The 19,763-nt window shown below is 42.0% G+C and overlaps 1 protein-coding gene across 1 annotated transcript in view; it reads left to right on the top strand.

The window, feature by feature from the left end:
* Positions 1 to 5,834, top strand: part of hs3st4 (heparan sulfate (glucosamine) 3-O-sulfotransferase 4) — an 88,839-nt gene extending 83,005 nt beyond the window's left edge. Inside the window, exon 2 of the mRNA XM_024010960.2 lies at positions 4,744 to 5,834. Within this exon, the coding sequence (XP_023866728.1) occupies positions 4,744 to 5,398 (655 nt within the window). The 3' untranslated portion in view covers positions 5,399 to 5,834. The remainder of the gene's footprint in view (positions 1 to 4,743) is intronic.
* Positions 5,835 to 19,763: the final 13,929 nt, after the last annotated feature.

Here is a 19,763-nt window from a genome sequence, read left to right as displayed (position 1 = left end):
TTGCTTCTGATATACTCAGGTGTGACCAGCAATTACTGTTTGGGCTTTTATTTTATTCCAATATATTCTTGACTGTGTTTGGGTAAGGTAAATAAATGACATTGAGAGACAATGAGGGTGACTGATAATTTGTACTTGTCTATTCACTGTGGTGCTCTGAAGCAGAATTACAGGCCATCACATCTGCTTGTTGTTGTAATTGCAACACCAATCGTATAATATAGAGGGCTATTGTCAGCAAATTGTATGTGTGTAGCCTGAAGCACTCTCMTCAGTTCATCCAAATGCACATAAACAAACACAAGCGAGGAACATTTAGAAGTAACAACATATATATTCAAATGAGTGGCATGTTCCTAGTATTGTAGACCTGTGTATTTGAGTGCTGATAAAAACAGTAATGTTTGAAAATATTTTTTTCTTAGGGATGGATCTGCAGAGTACAGTTTCGGTTCTGATCTAAGCCACAGAACGTAGAGTGACACAGAAAATGAACTTGAAAGCTGCCGATAATATCTTTAGAATCCTTGAAATGCGATTGCTCCTATTCTCCTCCTCTGGCTTTAATCTTGTGAAAAATAGGCTAATTTACTAGCCAATGTATAATAATAATGGCCTAATCATGCAGTTTATTATRATGTTCCAAGGGTCCAAAATGTTTTTTTTTTGTCGCCTTTGTTTTATTTCATGATGTTCTATGTCCAAAGAAAATGTGAACATTGCTTCAGATCTCAGCGCAGCAGTCTGCTGTTGTGGGTAGAGAAAGTGCCTGGCTCCCCCACTGTTGGAAGTGGAATGGTCTTCAGGGGATCTCAAGAAGAGAGCGGGAAAAGGTTTTGATCAGGACCAGCTGTCAGTTCTCTCCTTAACTGTTCCATTGAAGCACACAGTTCTTCTACAGTATAATGGGCTTATTTACAGCGGGGAGGCTGTGTTATGTTTTAATTAAACTCACCTCTCCCTCTTTTCGCACTCGCAAATTGTACACCAATGTTGTGCTCATTACACATACCAAGTAAAATTGCAAAGCTGGGAGATGGAAGTGTGCCAGCACACAGCTGCTACAAGTGTTTTGCAATGTACCCCGCTTTTCTTCTCAAAAYAATGCCTTCATCCACTAACAAAGAAAGTACAAGTCCATTTACAGTATTCCTCATGACAAAAAAACATATGTTGTTTTCTCGCTGGATAGGACCCACTGTGTGTGGACTGCTCAAGGATTGTACAAATGCCATTGACATGACATGGCTTTGTGAGTTCGATTCAGTACCAGTGCCACGATGAAGCCAAATGAGAGATTGGAGCAGCTTTTATTATTGTGCCAGTGTTTTATTAGAAATGACCGAGCCTCTCCGCAGCAATGTTTTCTATACGCCAAGAAACAGCTTGGCCTTATTAGTGTCTGGGATGCAAATGAATATTTTCCCCAACTCGTTATRCCTCAAAATKTTCTTCTTTAATGGTTTTGACCAGGGCGTAATGAAACATATTCATTGAGGAAAATGCATGGGCATGTCCCAGAGCCCACTCATAGTGAGTGTAGCAGAATACTTCCTCAGTAGGTGTTTAAGAGATGGTCATGAAATGGCACTGTTGGTAGTCTGCGTATTGAAAGGAAATATGCATTTCCTGAATCTTTTGTAACCGCTCCAGACGTGTGAATTTAGCATTCATTTTGTCTCTATGTGAAATGGTTTAAAGCTGTGATGGTCGGTGGAGTGAACTTATACCTAGTTCACAGTGCATAGATAGTGGCACCCAATCTGGCGAAGCAACTATATTATAATAGGTGTTTGTCTGAGTCTGGGCCAACATCTGTAGCTCTCCATTGGTTGGAGGATTCAAAGGACATTCCATTTGCATGAGTTTGAAACACCTGACAGAAATGACCAGTGCTGTCCTCCTCTTTTTTCCTCTGTATATTAGAAATCACGAAGAGAAGCAATTCAATTGCTTTTAACTTCAAAGCAGCAAATGAAAATGCATTTTCAAAATCACTTTTTCCTGTTTACATTGTACTACTTCAGAACAGCATGCTTTCAAAGTACTTATTGAAATGACCTTTTCTATCCTCTCATATTGAGAACCGCAGCTTTGTCGTCATAATATATAGAGTCACACAGTATTTTCTCCTGTCTAAGTTGGTACAAGCACGACCACCATGTACTGTACTCTGTCATATAACCACTGCAWCCCCGTATRCTTCAGGAGCAGGAAKTGAGTGACTCACTGTCTTTCAGGAAACGGGAAGTCCTTACACTTATGTTAGATAGGACTGGATTCAATCCGTATTGCCGAAGTTCYGCGTTGTAGCCCTATTGTCATGTAGCGGAGACTGCATTCACGGTAAACGCTGCATATGTTGGCTCAATCAGATATTACATTTACATTTCAAGCGCGCTTATCGCTGAACGACAGCGATAGGGATTGAATCCAGCCCTTAGTGTATAAATTAGAGGRTCTGCYGTTATGGTACAGAGGTAAATGTTAAGAGATGTGTTATGTGGTCTRACTGAGTAAACAGCAGATGGTTCGCCGGGCCTCTTTAGCGTTCTGTGTTTTATTTACTTACCCACCTGAATGACCCACGTTGAGCTCAACAGCTGATGCGTAGAGAAATGAGAGTTAACTCTTTGCTATTGTTTACTTCAGTTCCGCCAGAGTGCAAGGCCAGAGGAGTCATCTGCCTGGCGCATGCAGGGAAATTAGCTTGTTTATCAGCATTGTGMTTTCTGTTCCGCCTCCCTGTTCCACTGACATTTTCGATGTACACGATCCATGACTGATCCATTCTCAATCAAAATGAGTTCGACCTCAATCAGAGATGAAGGTATCGCGCGCTTGTTCAACCTCTCTATTTTTTTKGAATGAAGCCTGATGAGGACAATAGCGTTTTATGTGGCTGACGTATATAGAAGAGGTCACCTTGAGAATCATTTATCTGTCCTGTCAATGGGATGTTTGCGTCAAAGAGGCATGACACGTTACTGTTGAGGCATGCTATGTTGTGCTTATGGTTCTATATARGATGTGCCGTGCATATGTTGTTTCAAGGCGATTCATTGTGGTGCGTTTTATTGAGTTTCCTCTCTCTGTGCTTTAGTTCTCATACACAGTGATGGCACACCCTCGCTACCATCTAACATGCTTTAGACTTTACTTTAAATAGCCATCAGCTGAAGACCTTGAAGGGAGAAAAAAAAATCTTTAGCCATTCATTAMCCCACTGAGGAAGTGTGGAACATTGATGGAATGTAATGAAAACTAATACTCCTTCCAGTCACTATGCAATCTGTAGGTATGTTTTAAATCCAATTACAGCCTAAGAAATAGCCACAGCCTCTATAGTATCTTGAGCCAAACAGAATCCAGGGGGAAATTACCCATCGGGAGTGCAATACTGTTACAGAAATGACATTACCAGACCACTTGTGAGACTTGAGGGCCAGTGTCCATGTGTGTGTGTGCATGTGGTGTGAGGGGAGTCAATATGTATATACATAACACTTGATTTGTTTCTTCCAGTAAATTGGATTCTTTGCAAAGAGAACAGTTAATATAGAATGTGTCCTGGATGCAAACGATTGATGTGGCTGCATTGTACCATCTTAGGCCTATGCTGATGACAATCTAAATTGAGAAAACATTGTACTCTCTGTATCTGTGAAAGTGGAATCATTTGTTTTGAAGGAATGGAATAATTATGAGATATAGATTTCACAAATTCAAAGAAAATATAGCATGACTAAAAATATAATTACTTTTATACAGCAAGGAGATTGTAAAACATGATCAAATCAGTAGCATTTATTACAGTGTTCATAAACTTGTATTGTATTTCATGTTTCTATTTGGTGTAAGTATATAAAGGCCCTTCACAGCTTTTAATATGGCCAATTTAGACCGTAATCATGTCTAAACAAATWGAACAAGGATTGCAAGGAAAAACAATGTAAGCATTTAATATCGATTTGCTTGAGGTAAACATAATGCTTTATTATCCATAGAGGTAAAAAGAGAAACTGTAGGAACTAATCTCTCTTTCGTATGTATGAATTACATTTGCTTCCACATTGATTTATCCCCCAACTTAGTCCCAGAGACAAAGTTGAACATAATATTTGCGGCACWGGCAAATGGTTTCCTGTTATCCCTGAGATAAATCTCYCAAGGCAGGGGCATTTCTGTTCTACTACAAATTATCACAAAGAATCGTAWAATKAATCACTATTCCCTTCAATGAACAGCCTCTAACCTTAAGAAAGAAMAGGAATAAGTGTKTTGCACACAACGCAGAAGTGGRAGTGAATGCTAAGGAATGAAACTCAAGGCAGGCACACAGTGTGGMGCACACAGAATAAATGTATGACAAAACAATACCCCAGGCACCAGCAGTATTAATGATATGCAGTGAACTCATTATTAAAGTTCCAAAACAGCTCCTGGAGTAACACAGATGGAGCCAATTAGGCAATGAGCATACTTGCTCACTTGCYGTTACATCTTCTGTTTMTTTTATCTYGCMCATATTACTCCACGGATGAAATAAGCTGTATGTTTCTCCTTGGTACATAATATCCAGTGATAATAACAGTTATTTTCACTTGTAATTTCAAATAATTTATTGCTCCATAAATACCAAATGTTCTTTTACCCTTTCCTTGAGTACCTAATTTGTGTTGCAGTAGGTGCAGAGAGTTCAGTATTAACAGAGCTGAGGTAACTGYKGCTTTGTGTTCACAGAGAYCTGATGCCTTCGACGCTGGAGGGACAAATCACCATGGAGAAGACACCCAGCTACTTTGTGACTAGCCACGCCCCCAAACGCATCCACACGATGGCCAGGGACATCAAGTTAATCATTGTGGTCCGCAACCCTGTCACCAGGGCTATTTCAGACTACACACAGACTCTGTCCAARAAACCTGAGATCCMAACCTTTGAGGTTTTGGCMTTTAAGAACCGGACGCTGGGCCTAATAGATGCGTCGTGGAGTGCTCTACGTATAGGGATCTACGCGCTCCACTTGGAGACGTGGATGCAGTACTTCCCTCTCGCCCAGATGCACTTTGTCAGTGGAGAGAGGCTTATTGTTGATCCCGCTGGCGAGATGGGCAAGGTACAGGACTTTCTTGGGCTCAAGCGGATCGTCACGGATAAACACTTTTACTTCAACAARACGAAGGGATTTCCTTGTCTCAAGAAGCCAGAGGACAGCAGCACCCCGAGATGTCTCGGCAAATCTAAGGGGAGAACTCACCCTAAAATTGACCCGGACGTTATCCGYCGACTGCACAAGTTCTTCAAACCCTTTAACATGATGTTCTACCAAATGACTGGCCAGAACTTTGAGTGGGAGCTGGAGGAGGGCAGTGACTCTCGGGGCTCTCAGAACTAACAGACTGTTGCCCCACGTCACAGCCACAGCTACACCACCAGCCTTTCTCAATAACAGATCTACTGTCTGTCCCTACCGCTTCATCCTCTGAGAGAGTGCTTGAGTACGTCAATCAATCATGGCTGTCTTTGAAAAAGTGTCTGTATCCATAGGAAAAAATAGTTTACTGATATGCTTCTATTCTCYCCCTCAAAACTAATGTTGTTGATGGTGGCAAAACATTATTGTACATACTATACATAAAATTATATTTATATTTGTGAAGAGGAGATGATTTTATTCCTTTTGTTTTAAAAACATAGAGCTGATACATGAATCATGTCGAATATGACGATGCATGCATGCGATAAGTTAAGTGTCCTTACCTCCTGAGCCCTAAGGGTGTATTCTGCCTGCTTCTTCTCCCTTTACTTTTCATGCAGTTTGTTGCCCTTTCACCCACACCCACCAGCGTACAGTACAAAACAGTCATACTACCCAGATGACTGAGGCCATGAAGTATTCTGGATGATTTATTTCAACACTCTGTAGAGATAAAAGAAAATAAATGAACCTTACAGTACAATTATCCCTTGACGTGACCCTCATGTCGTATTTGAGGTTGTCCGCGTATGTATTATAAATGGAGACAATCCCTTTTTTTTGTCAATCCAAGTTTACCAAAGCATAGCTTTAATTTCGTCCGAGTCAATATTTTTGTTGACCTGCACTCGTAGGTAACATGTTTTAAACAAATGTACAGTACATATATTTCAAATTGTTTTTGTATATCATCGTTTGTGAGGCTGGAATTGGCTTATGGTGTATCAACTAAAATGTATTTCTCACACACATCAAGGGATTACTGTAAATGTCACAACCATGCAAAGTATCCTGTGCCCAGTAATCTGAAGTAACAGTATTTTGAGGTGTGCACAAAGTATATTATAAATGGAGGAAAACTATTCAAAAAACTATTTTATATAGAGCTATTATATGATAAATGTGACAGAACTACTACGAAAACAACATTTGCAGTGAGATTTGCGAGCCAATGGGGTTCTCCTGTTAAGTCGATTATTGTTACGTCGATGAGGGGAAGAACRGAGGAGGACCCAACAGAAGGGTGTTAACAAACATCTGGTGCCACGCAGTCTTCTGTCATTAAGAGATAAATGGGTTAATTAAGTAAGCCTGGAACATCATTGTCAATGTCAAATTGAGGATTTGCTTCAGACAAAATGTTATTATGCACAGGTTTACCCAGTAAATCTCCCATATTGTTTTGACAGTATCATGTATCTGACTGGAATATGTCTGCCTGTTGAGGAAACATTATGTACATCATCGCATTGCAACACACTTGTGCTCATCTTCATCCAGGTTTGTATACGTGGCACGGATTATAATAACAGAGTTTTACAGTCCTTTTCTGCTTTTCTATAAATGTTACTTTATGTTTCACTCCATGAAATAAGAASCRTCATCCTTTTTGCAKAGCTTGSTGTGCTTCTGTCTGCTGTCTTACTACTGTCTCTGGACTTTTCATCARTTGAGACAATCAATRCRGTCAATGAGTCAATAAATACAGTCTTCTACACATCAATGGTCGCCCACAGCTATGATGCATTACACTGTTAATCTTCCCTGTTTTCTGGTCGGCCATGACAGGCTGGATTGGTTCACTCTCTGCCGGCCTCCCTGTCACCCAGGGGAGGCTGGGTGCAGCAGCTAGTTACACAGAGCAATTGATTCAATCAAGGTAAGAACTATACTACCCGTTCTAGCACTGAGCATGAACACTTACCTCAGAGCCTCAGTTTCCCAGTCACACCTTCCRCTGAGGCTTCTCTGTGCAGATATCCCCTGGTGTCTTCCTCTGAACCTCTGTCTCTCTCTCCGTCCCCGGAGCACACTCTCTCATTCCTCACATGATTCTCTCTGTCTAGCACTACTCTCTCTGTTCAGTTTAGAACAGARATGCGGGGTCATAAATAAGATTGTTTATAGTTTGACTACTTTGGGGAAAATGGTAGGTTGCATCAAATCATCACATTTGAATGGGATTCTGCTGCCTGTTTTAATAGTKTGTTTGTTTTACTCTGAAGAAACTGCATTGAATGCATATGCTTAGAGGTGGAGAAATGGGATTTCTTGCAAAAAGAATACTTTCCATTTGCCAAATAAACACAAACAAAATATTCTAGCTAGCTAATCACTATATTGCACACAAAAGCAATTCTTTTTCTGGCAACTCATTTAAACATTTTCCATTCTAAATATGTAGCAAACTTTCAGATATTGCTTGGAGAAGTTCTTTCCTTTTAATWRGGKYCMWKSYWWTWARGGRRAAAAAAATCTGCTGAGTCAGTGTACTTGAGAAACTAGGGCTGCACAACTAAGAGATTAAACAAGAGGGTTGAGAGGAACATAATATCAATCATACTTTTAGGAAACACGTACTTGGTTTCTCAGTAACACCAAATTTAATAAAAAGATAACAACTTTGGTATATGTAGAAGTGCATACAGATGTAGGTTCTTAATTTGAGCCAGTTTCTACAGAAGGATAATAATCATGCAGCAACAGTGACATTTTTGTAGGGAAGTTTTAAATGTCCTGATTTTCAAGAAAGTTATCATGCAACAGGGTGATCAAAGATAGATCCAACATCTGTATGCCTCAAATTCCCCTCAAACATTGTTCAGCGATGCCACATGGAAGGACAAAGATACCTAACATGTCATGAAAACAGATACAAATGTTTACAAAGCATGTAACTATCTTCTCTTTGTGCACCAATGTACAGTCCACAGTCGGTGGAGTAGCGTAGTGCTTTGATACGCCTTGCGAGAGTTCCATTGTATGAAAGGCATGCAAAGCTGTCCTCCACATGTTTCTCCCTATGGGGGTCGTGGGGTGTTTTTGGCTCAGCACGGCGGTGGTGTTAGGAGAGAGGAGCTCTACTTAGACAACGGGAGGAGCCTCGCCTACTCATCACAACCACTATTGTTTCACTGTCATCATGCTCCCCGAATGTACAAATGAATGTCTGTCACTCAATACCTGTAAGGAGATAAAAGAGACCATGTATAATTTCCTCGCAAGTGGCATCCGCAGTACTTCACAGTAGCMTACTGTCCAATGAAAAAAGCTCTTTATACATATAGCCTAGCTCGCAGAATGACGAAGAAGAACATTAAGGCATGAACGTAAACAACAATGATGCAAATCTACCCTTGGAAAAACAATAAACTAAGGGCTGGATACAATCCGGAGAGTGGAAGATACGAGTTATAGTGCAATTGAAATGTAAAGGTAATTTCTGACAACATTCTGTATGCAGCTTTTACCATGAATGCAGTCTCTGGGTGTTTCTCAAAATGTACACTATCGTGCTCTGAGCATGCAAATTGGAGCACGGAAGGAGTATGTGTCCAAATCCAAAGTATGAGAAGCGGAGCACGCAGAGCACTTCTCGAAGACGTACTCTGTTTGTATATATTTTGAATCATGCATCGATGCAAGCTTTAACGGAAAGWATGCAAAGAAATATGACGCAACCACTTAAAAAAATGACCAAAATGTTATTGAAATAAATGGCGGCCATTATTTTAGTTGAAGCGAGAGAAAATACACTCTGACTTTGAAATGAAATGTTGCCTATTCACATCTCATATGTTGCCTGACTACAATATTTTATCTTGATACGTTAATGAATACATGCTGTGTTCAGTTTTGCATGTTTACCTGCCTACGTACCGTAGATCGCAAGCCCATAATAAGTCAATAGGGCTAACTGGCTAGCTACTACTGTTACAATAGCTAGCCAGGAAGAATTGTTAGCTAGCTACCCACAAAGAATTTACGTCTATCTTGCATAATATTAGTTTTAGGTAATTTTGCCTTTTAAACTATCTGGTTAGCTACATTATTACGATTCACATATAGCGAACTGACAGTTATGAAGTAAAACAGTTGCTTTGTGTATATGTTGTTTAGTCTATTGTTATCCATTGTCCTGGCTGGAAGAAGGTTCAGTGAATGGGGAGGTCTAGCACGAGGTAATACAGTAGGGGGAGTATGAGTGCTTCTCTAATGTTATGTTTTATGCRTTCTCCACACTCGTCCTCACAAGAACGTATTCAAGAGAACGTCATCAGAGAATGCACTCGGAGTATGAGAGTGTGGAGCGCGGTAGTATGCATATTGAGAAACACCCTCTGGCAACGTGGGAACATTGCCTTTCAATTTCAATCGTGCTATAGCGCGCATCTTCCACACTCCGGATTGAATCTAGCCCTTTCTCTCTCTCTAGTGAAAGTGTTACATCATTTTGTTTTGTTATTCAAGATTGGGCCTTTTAAAAACATGAATTTGTCATCAAATATGTTAGGAGAAAGGGTCCTTTTAAACACAGTACAGTATTTTACCATGTCTAGATAGAATCATAGTTGTTAGCTACATTGCAGTMCAATCTTACTCTGACTGGCTAAAAGCTAAATGTAATCTCAAATGGAAACAAACAATTCCTGTAAAGTACAATAAAATGCATCTCAACAGGATCCAGCATATCATTTACATGACCTAAACTGATCTTGTCGAGAGCCATGGAACGTTTATGATCTATCACTATAGGAGTGGGGGGGGGGATCTAAATAGGTAAACTGTTGTTGTAGAGGAGGGGAAGGGGTGAGCTTGTTTTTCATCCTCGTCTCCGAGTATCAATTACAACATTATTTACAGTGCATGGAGGCCTGTATTGTCTGGGATCACCCTTCTGATGCCAGCAGGACAAAGTGTTGTCTATATAAGAAGCATTATTTTTCCAATCAATATCTCTCTGCATCCAATATGCTCCTCGTCCTAAAGGAGACTAATTTCTTGATCCATCATTCTTGGTAATGGGCTCATTAATACACTGTTGATTCATTTTCTGCTGAGTGGATATTAACCTTTTGCCAGCAATCATTAATTATGTTTGTCAGAGGTGTWGTCAGTATGTATTGTGAATTAGATTCTTGGAGGCCACATAAACAAACCTCTTAAAGAGGGACTGAACACACTGATTCWGCATGTGTTTCTCTKTTGCTCATTAAGAAAAAAAGTGATTTCAGTCTTGGGGATGTGGTTCGATGTGGCTGTTACTGATTTTTGTCCCCAATGAGACACCATAGAACAAAGACAGTATTACTTCCTCAAAATAGTCAGCATAAATCTAATATAACTCAAGAAATCTGTAATGAATTTTGACATGTTTTGCCAAGGTTTTAGTCGTGCAATTTATGTCTAGCTAAGGTGTTTACTGCAATATTTGTTATGTAAAAAAATGCGCAATTAATCGTTTTATGTAAACAAAGTCAGATTCAATGTCCTGATGAGCAGGTCTGTCTCACTGTCTGTGTGTTCTGAGGAAGGAATGGAGAGAGCTCAATCATTTCAGCTGTGTATCGTGCTAAGCCTGTCGCATGCTTCCCAGTCAAAACAGTTCGCACATATATTATGACAACATTTTGTGACATTTTTGTTGGTTTTGGTGTGTGGCAGGTTTTTTTTCGTCTGTTCAAGCACACTATTTCTTTTCTTGAGGCAACTCGAAGTTCGGTAGCCGAAGTCTACGCCCCTTCGTCGATGATTGGTCAACAGTACTACTCCTAGYAGGAGTGGTAACTGTGGATGGGATTCTTCAATGAAGTGTTTGTTGTCATTCAATGAGAGATGACTAGTTTTCATGCAAAAAAAATCACCTGAGAAATACTGCACCAAACATTTTAGTTCGATGTAAAATTGCGCRTCTAAGACCTCTGCAAAAAAGTCCAAATGAATTACAGATTTCTTGATTTTTTAATTCTGACTATATTGAGGAAGTTGTTTGGCTATGTTGTTGCTACGGCATCTCAACAGTAATTTTGCTGCTTTTTTTCTCGTTTTTCAAGCGAAGGTCTTTTAAAGGAGTATGCGAGGCACAGATTTTCGCTTCRCCTAGCTTAGTTCCGCTGGGAGCAAACCGAATCTAGTATGCGGGTGCCTTTAATGGGCAAGTGAGCATTGTCGGAATCAAAACCCAACCCTCAAGTAAGTCATGAAGAACTCACTTACAAAACTGTTTTGGATGAGACTAACTTTATGAACAATATTATTATTCTTTACACTTTGTAGTCAGTAAATGTTTCTGACTAATATCGATGCCACATAGGCCGTTTTCTATCCGATAAGTTGACCTTCAGTTGGCTTTAAAATGGAAATATTACAGTTCACTGCATTTACTGTCTGTTGATTACAGTTGCCATACCGATAGACTCGCTACTCTCTCCCTGATCATGTTCTATTTTCCTTTGTACACAATCATGTAAGTTTGCCCTGAAAGTGGCAACAGTGGTCCCTCACGTTGCTTTGTTCAGTGATGCATGTCTTCGGGGGCAATTATTATGCTCTGAAAAATCTAAAACTCATGGTACAGTAGGTGATCTAAATGCCTGGCCTGATGCATCTGATAACTGCTTCATGTAAGGGGATAGGGTAATGTTAGGTTTAGACATGCTAGCGATTGGTCAATGTAAGGGTTTGAGGACGCMTGGGGTGTTAAAACCCTGCAACTGGAATATAAACCACTTAAGTTCTCAAAATAACTTTTCACCAATTATACACTCACTAGATATCACATACGATRCAGCACTTCTTTCTTTTCTTAATTAGGCTTAGTGCCCATCCGTCAATAACTCCTATGACGGTTTGGTCTCCACTCTCATTTGTCAGCAAAGTAAAAGATTCTCAGCCTAATTAGAAGGTATGTTTTTCATGAGAGTATTGAGGGTAACAATTATCAATGTTTGTTGATTTTTAAAGAAAGACATCTTGCTCGCTACAAGACACTCACTCCGACGTCACTGCAATGACATGGAAGGCCACAGTTGGGTGACTTGTACAAGGTTGTTAATTTTTTATCAGATGTGTWATATGAATGACTTAATTATTGCATCTGAGCTYCTAGAGTGTGCKGCTCTCCTTTTGTTTTTCATRTGCATGACCTGAAACTGATTCACTATTCCGACAGCATTATTTCAATGAGTTTATGATCCATTTGTGCCATGGGGGAATGTCGCTAATGAGAGACCTACTTCACGTTGTTCCTTGAATCATCTATTTTTTATGTTTGACTATACACCTCTGACTGTAACCTAAGTGATACATTTATTCATGTATTTTTTCACCAATCTATAATGTATACATTTGCGTTATGATTACTATCAAAAGCCTTGCAATTTCCTCTATTTTTCTCTTGCATGCAATGAAAAGAATTCTCATCGAGAATAGTCTACATAATCTTCATATTCTGTGAGGTACGGGAATTTTTCATGAACAATAAACCCTAAGTAGGAGATGAATTAGTCCTGTGTAGGAGAGGAATTGTAATGTAATCTGGGTGTAGCTGGTGTAGAGGAGTCAGGCGCACGACAGCAGATATGAGTAAATAAACGTATTTTACTCAAAATAGCCAAATACAATACAAAATAAGCGAGCCCACAATAAACGGACCGTATTACATAAAAACAATCACTCACAAACAAACATGGGGGAACAGAGGGTTAAATAATGAACAAGTAATTGGGGCATTGAAACCAGGTGTGTAAAACAAAGACAAAACAAATGGAAAATTAAAAGTGGATCGGCGATGGCAAGAAGGCCGGTGACCGACGATGGCGGAAGTCATGACAGTACCCCCCCCCCTTGACGCACGGCTCCAGCCGTGAGACGGTGGAACTCCCGCAGCAACGAAGGGTCCAAGACGTCCTCCACCGGCACCCAGCATCTTTCCTCCGGACCGTACCCCTCCCACTCCACGAGGTACTGAAGGCACCTCGCCCGACGCCTCGAGTCCAGAATGGCTCGAACAGCATACGCCGGGGCCCCCTTGATGTCCAGAGGGGGCGGAGGAACCTCTCACACCTCAGACTCCTGGAGTAGACCAGCCACCACCAGCCTGAGGAGAGACACATGGAACGGGGGATTAATACGGTAATCTGGGGGAAGCTGTAACCTGTAGCATACCTCGTTCAGTCTCCTCAGGACTTTGAATGGCCCCACAAACCGCGGACCCAGCTTCCGGCAGGGCAGGCGGAGGGGCAGGCTTCGGGTCGAGAGCCAGACCTGGTCCCCCGGTGTGAACACCGGGGCCTCACTGCGATGGCGGTCGGCGCTCGCCTTCTGCCGCCTCACGGCCCRTTGCAAGTGCACATGGGCGGCGTCCCAGGTCTCCTCCGAGCGCTTAAACCATTCATCCACCGCAGGAGCGTCGATCTGGCTCTGATGCCAAGGTGCCAGAGCTGGCTGATACCCCAGTACGCACTGGAAAGGAGAGAGGTTAGTGGAGGAGTGGCGGAATGAGTTTTGGGCCATATCGGCCCAGGGGATGAACGCCGCCCACCCCCCCGGCCGGTCCTGGCAATATGACAGCAGAAACTTACCCACATCCTGATTTACTCTCTCCACCTGCCCGTTACTCTTGGGGTGAAAACCTGAGGTGAGGCTGACCGAGACCCCCAGACGTTCCATGAACGCTCTCCAGACCCTGGACGTGAACTGGGGACCCCGATCAGAGACTATATCCTCAGGCACCCCGTAGTGCCGGAAGACGTGAGTGAACCCCGCAGTCTGTAGGGCCGTAGGGAGACCGGGCAAAGGGAGGAGACGGCAGGACTTAGAAAACCGATCCACAACGACCAGGATCGTGGTGTTGCCCTGTGAGGGAGGAAGATCTGTCAGGAAGTCCACCGACAGGTGCGACCACGGCCGTTGTGGAACGGGTAGGGGTTGTAACTTCCCTCTGGACAGGTGCCTGGGAGCCTTGCACTGGGCGCACACCGAGCAGGAGGAAACATAAACCCTCACGTCCTTGGCCAAGGTGGACCACCAGTACTTCCCAATAAGGCAATGCACCGTCCGACCGATGCCAGGATGACCAGAGGAGGGTGACGTGTGGGCCCAATAGATCAAACGGTCACGGACAGCAGACGGAACGTACAGGCGCCCAGCTGGACACTGGGGGGGAGTGGGCTCTGTGCGTAACACCCGCTTGATGTCCGCGTCCAGCTCCCACACCACCGGTGCCACCAGGCAAGAGGCCGGAAGTATGGGAGTGTGATCCAACGACCGCTCCTCTGTGTCATACATCCGGGACAGTGAGTCTGCCTTAGCGTTCTGGGAACCTGGTCTGTAGGATAGAGTGAAAACAAAATGGGTAAAGAACATGGCCCACCTTGCCTGGCGAGGGTTCAGTCTCCTCACCGCCCGGATGTACTCCAGATTGCGGTGGTCAGTCCATTGGTGGTCAGTCTTCTATTTCTGAAGGGAGGGCGTCTGCTCCTGCTGACTCCGTTCTTTGGGTGAATGATTCTGTAATGTAGTCTGGGTGTAGCTGGTGTAGAGGAGTCAGGCGCAGGACAGCAGATATGAGTAAATAAACGTATTTTACTCAAAATAGCCAAATACAATACAAAATAAGCGAGCCCACAATAAACGGACCGTATTACATAAAAACAATCACTCACAAACAAACATGGGGGAACAGAGGGTTAAATAATGAACAAGTAATTGGGGGATTGAAACCAGGTGTGTAAGACAAAGACAAAACAAATGGAAAATGAAAAGTGGATCGGCGATGGCTAGAAGGCCGGTGACGTCGAACGCCGCCCGAACAAGGAGAGAAACCGACTTCGGCGGAAGTCGTGACAGGAATCTAAGTAGGAGAGGAATCTGTTCCCACTAGGCCAAGTCAACCTGTCTCCCTTGGAGGTAACTGTACAGTACCAGCTTCCTTCAAGTCACATGTAAAGACCAGCTTTCATTAGATTTGTCTAATCTCCCAACAGTTTCATTTACATGTAATCAGTTAACATCATTCACAAAAACGTCTGAGGAATTAACTTTTGACAAAGGTTGCACAATTTCCGTTTATCAGGTATGCATATTGTTTTGTATAGCCTTTTAATTTGAATGCTTATTGGGTTCGGGGTTGCTGGTGTGTGGTTTGTAATGTAAACATATAGCACACAGTCAAGTATGCACAGTAGAATGGATTTTGTGTATTGGGAGGAGTTATCTGCCAGAATGCAACTATGGTCTGCTTTATGTAGATTGTCATCCAAGCTCCCCCTCTTAGTGCAGATCATGCATTAAATTATTTGGAAAGCCTCCATTATTAAACAGCCTCCTGTCCTATTTCTGAAAGTGTTACTTGAAATGAACGATGGTAATGGAAACGCTTACCCTCATGGTTAACATTTATTTAGAATTGCCCCAGGTATTATTTGAATAATTTATCAAACTTTTCTGGGAGGTTATATGCAGTTGTTAATCATAACACGTACATATTTGCTCAACATTGTTATGATTCTCCATTACCAGTGATACAACGTGTTGATTTAGCTAGTTACTTACATTGTAAGACAATTCAATGCACAGGATTTACCACGATCATAGSGTTAGAAATCTCTGGTTGGCATTTCAGCGCATTTGCAGAAAAGGCATGTCACTCTGGACGTTTCCAATGCATATGTATTCCATGTGTTTTGCAAGTGACAGAGTGAGAAGGGTACAATATGTTCAAGAACCTCATTTCGAAAGCCTACAGGCAATACAAGAGCTGACACGAGCTGAGGTACACAGGCAAAGTTTAAACGTATTAGAGCTCTAGTCAATCTGTTAAACTGACACAAAAGCCGAGGTACACAGACAAAGTTTAAACGTATTAGGGCTCTATACAATCTGTTAAGCTGACACAAAAACTGAGGTACACAGGCAAAGTTTAAACGTATTAAGGCTCTAGTCAATCTGTAAAGCTGAAGCATTATAGATTCCGCGATAGAGATCTCAAAGGTAATTTCAGATTGAGCCAACATATGCAGAGTTTACCATGTATGCAGTCTCCACTAAAGCGAGAACATTGCCTTTAAATGTCAATCACGCTGTAAAGCTGAACTTCCACGATGCGGATTGAATGGAGAGAACCTGACAGAAGGCAGGATGCCAAAGGTTGCACCAGGTTTTCTCATGTTTGGACATTGGACTGTTGTTCTGTTCCATCCTAACCCTGACACTACATAAATGATGCAAAAAAAAGTAATGTCAGTTCTCTGAGGACAGAGCGCCTAATGCATGCATACTTGACCAACCCCACACACCTGGCACAAACAAACAAGGTAAGAAGTGTTGTCAGTGAACAACAGAATCGGTGACCGCGTCTTACCATCTCAACATTGGTGGCTGTCATCTACGTTTGTTGATCCACATTTTGCCAGTCATTATTATATTTTCCTAGTTAGCACAACAGCTTAGAAGATTTACATGCAAGCTGTCAAACATTCGTATGAATGGCATAGCAGGAAAACCTTGTAACACAGTGAAACCGTGAGTGGCATGGGCATATGTGTGGCTGAAGGACACCCCCTTCAGCACCATGGACAGGGCCACAAGCTTTTCTTCCTGGGGTCCGACACACAACGAAAAATACATTACAGACAAAAATACTTTACAATTTACATACATTTATTACATTAGCAAAGACATTACAGACTTATATAAATAAAAAACTAAAGACACAAATACACACACAAAATAAACAATACAACTAAAGAATAATATTGTGAGGGTGTGTGTAGAGTGCCACAGACCATTATTCCTCATCCACCAAACTTTACAGTTGGCACTATGCATTCGGGCAGGTAGCATTCTCCTGGCATCTGCCAAACCCAGATCCATCCGTCGGACTGTCAGAAGGTGAAGCGTGATTCATCACTCCAGAGAATGCATTTCCACTGTTCCAGAGTCCAATGGCGGCGAACTTTAAACGACTCAAGCTGACGCTTGGCATTGTGCATGGTGATCTTAGGCTCATGTGCAGCTGCTCGGCCATGGAAACCCATTTCATGAAGCYCCCGATGAACAGTTCTTCCGCTGACGTTGCTTCCAGAGGCAGTTTGGATCTCGGTAGTGAGTGTTGCAACCCAGGACAGATGATTTTACACACCATGCACTTCAGCACTCGGCGGTTCCATTCTGAGAGCTTGTGTGGCCTACCACTTTGCGGCTGGTCCGTTGTTGCTCCTCAACATTTCTCACTTCAAAATAACAGCACTCATAGTTGACCGGGGCAAATTTCCATCAAACTGAGTTGTTGGAAAGGTGGCATCCTATGACGGTTCCACGTTGAAAGTCACTGAGATCTTCAGCAAGGCCATTCTACTGTCAATGTTTGTCTATGGTAATTGTATGGCTGTGTGCTCGATTTTATACACCTGCCAGCAATGGGTGTGGCTGAAATAGCCGAATCCACTAATTTGAAGGGGTGTCCACATGATTTTGTATATATACTGTACATGTCAGTACATACAGTACACACAAAAAATGTGTTTGTTTTTTGCTGTTCACTTGCGCTATATGAGATTGAAGGGAATTCCATGCAATGATGGCTCTATATAATACTGTACATTTTCTTGAATTTGTTCTGGACCTGGGGACTGTGAAGAGACTCCCGGTGGCATGTCTAGTGGGGTAAGTATGTTAGAGCTATATGTAAGTTGATTATACAGACAATTTAGAAATTTCAACACATTAATATTTCTCACAAAAACAAGAATTGAGCCAAGAGAGACTGACATGCATACTGTTGGCATTAGCCTTCTGTGTATAATGAAGGGCAATATGTGCTGCTCTGTTCTGGGCCAGCTGCAGCTTTTCTTTCTAGGTCCTTCTTTGCAGCACTTGACCCGGTGGGGCAATAGTAAAGATTAGATAAAACTGGGGCATGCAGCACATGTTTGGTCAACTGTGGTGTAAAAATGTCTGTGCATCTCTCTATCACAGACAGACCTCTCCCCATCTTTACAACRATTAAATCAATATGCCTTGACCATGACAGTTTACAGTCCAAGGTGACACCAAGAGGTTTAGTCTCCTCAACTTGCTCAACAGCTGCGTCATTCATTACCAAATTCAGCTGAGGTCTAGAAGTTAGGGAATGTTTTGTACCAAATACAATACTTTTAGTTTTAGATATGTTCAGGACTAGTTTATTACTAGCTACCTATTCCAAAACTGACTGCAACTCGTTGTTGAGGGTTGCAAGGATTTCGCTAGCTGTGGTTGCTGACGTGTATAATGTTGAATCATCAACGTACATAGACACACAGGCTTYGTTTAATGCTAGCGGTCGATCATTAGTAAACATATAGAGCAGTATGGGCCAAGAGATATACCCAGTTCAGCACCATGGACAAAGCCACTAACCTCAGCGCAGGAGACAGATGCGCTCACTTCAGCACTGCAGCATTCAGTTCAGCACTGTGGAAAGCTGCACTCCCTTCAGCACCAGGCCAACCGAAGACAGCACCACAGCTCTGCTCACCCAACACAGGATTACTAATCAGCACACCTGCAAGGCATTCCCTAATCAACTGACTGGCACAAGAGTGCAGGCGGGATCTCACTCAATTGGAGCAGTTAGGAAGACAGCCACAGCATGCCTCCTCTCCCACTTAAAGGGCCTCCCAGAGGAAATTGCTGCCGCTGTTTTGACGCAATTTCCCGTCCTAGGGAGGAAATGAATGTTTAGGTTTCACCTCAGAAGAATGACGAAGGCTACRTATACATATTCACRAATTAGGTGTGGCAACTTCCACTTGGAGTTGATAAACATCAACAAAGTGTAGCTTAGCTAGCATGCAAACATTAGCTAGCTAGAATCTAACGTTATTTGATGTTGCTCTTTTTAAATTATTTATGTACTACACCGTATTAAAAATATTGGCCGGTTTTGGAACTGGATTTGTCATAAGCATTGATTTAGGGTAAACTTTGCCTCAGATGGAAGTCACTGGCCTATCTTTGACTTTGCCAATTTTTGAGGCATCTTCCATAAATTGCAGTTGCAAATCAGCCATAGAAATAGTTTGAAAGAATAAGATGAAGCTCGGGTAATATGGACTATTGAAAGAAAACTGATATGCATTTTTCTACTTTGTAATGTACACAGTGCAACCTTTGGTATGTAGGCTGCTGGCAGGATTCGGCTGCAGTTCAGTAAAGCCAAGTCAGCCCTTGCTCATGGTTCTCACAGGGGAAGTGAAATGATAGGCTACAATGACTTTGCTCATGATAGAGCATGCCGCAAAATCTAGCTAACATTACAACTATCAAAGTATTGGAGCATGTAGTGAAGCAAAACTTTAGTGGTCAAAACCATTCAATTTGGGGTGACGGRGGAAGCAGGTTTGCAAAATGCTATCATATCACTCAATTATGTATTAATAAAATGTATATTTTTATTACAGACCAGCTAAAACAATAAGTGAAAATGGACAAATTATTCAATGGATTATGACATTTTTCC

The sequence above is a fragment of the Salvelinus sp. IW2-2015 genome, linkage group LG20 (assembly GCF_002910315.2).
Source record: "Salvelinus sp. IW2-2015 linkage group LG20, ASM291031v2, whole genome shotgun sequence".
In the NCBI taxonomy this organism is placed as follows: domain Eukaryota; kingdom Metazoa; phylum Chordata; class Actinopteri; order Salmoniformes; family Salmonidae; genus Salvelinus; species Salvelinus sp. IW2-2015.
The sequence above is the reverse complement of the archived record's forward strand: the minus strand, read 5'-3'. Positions and strand labels throughout refer to the sequence as shown.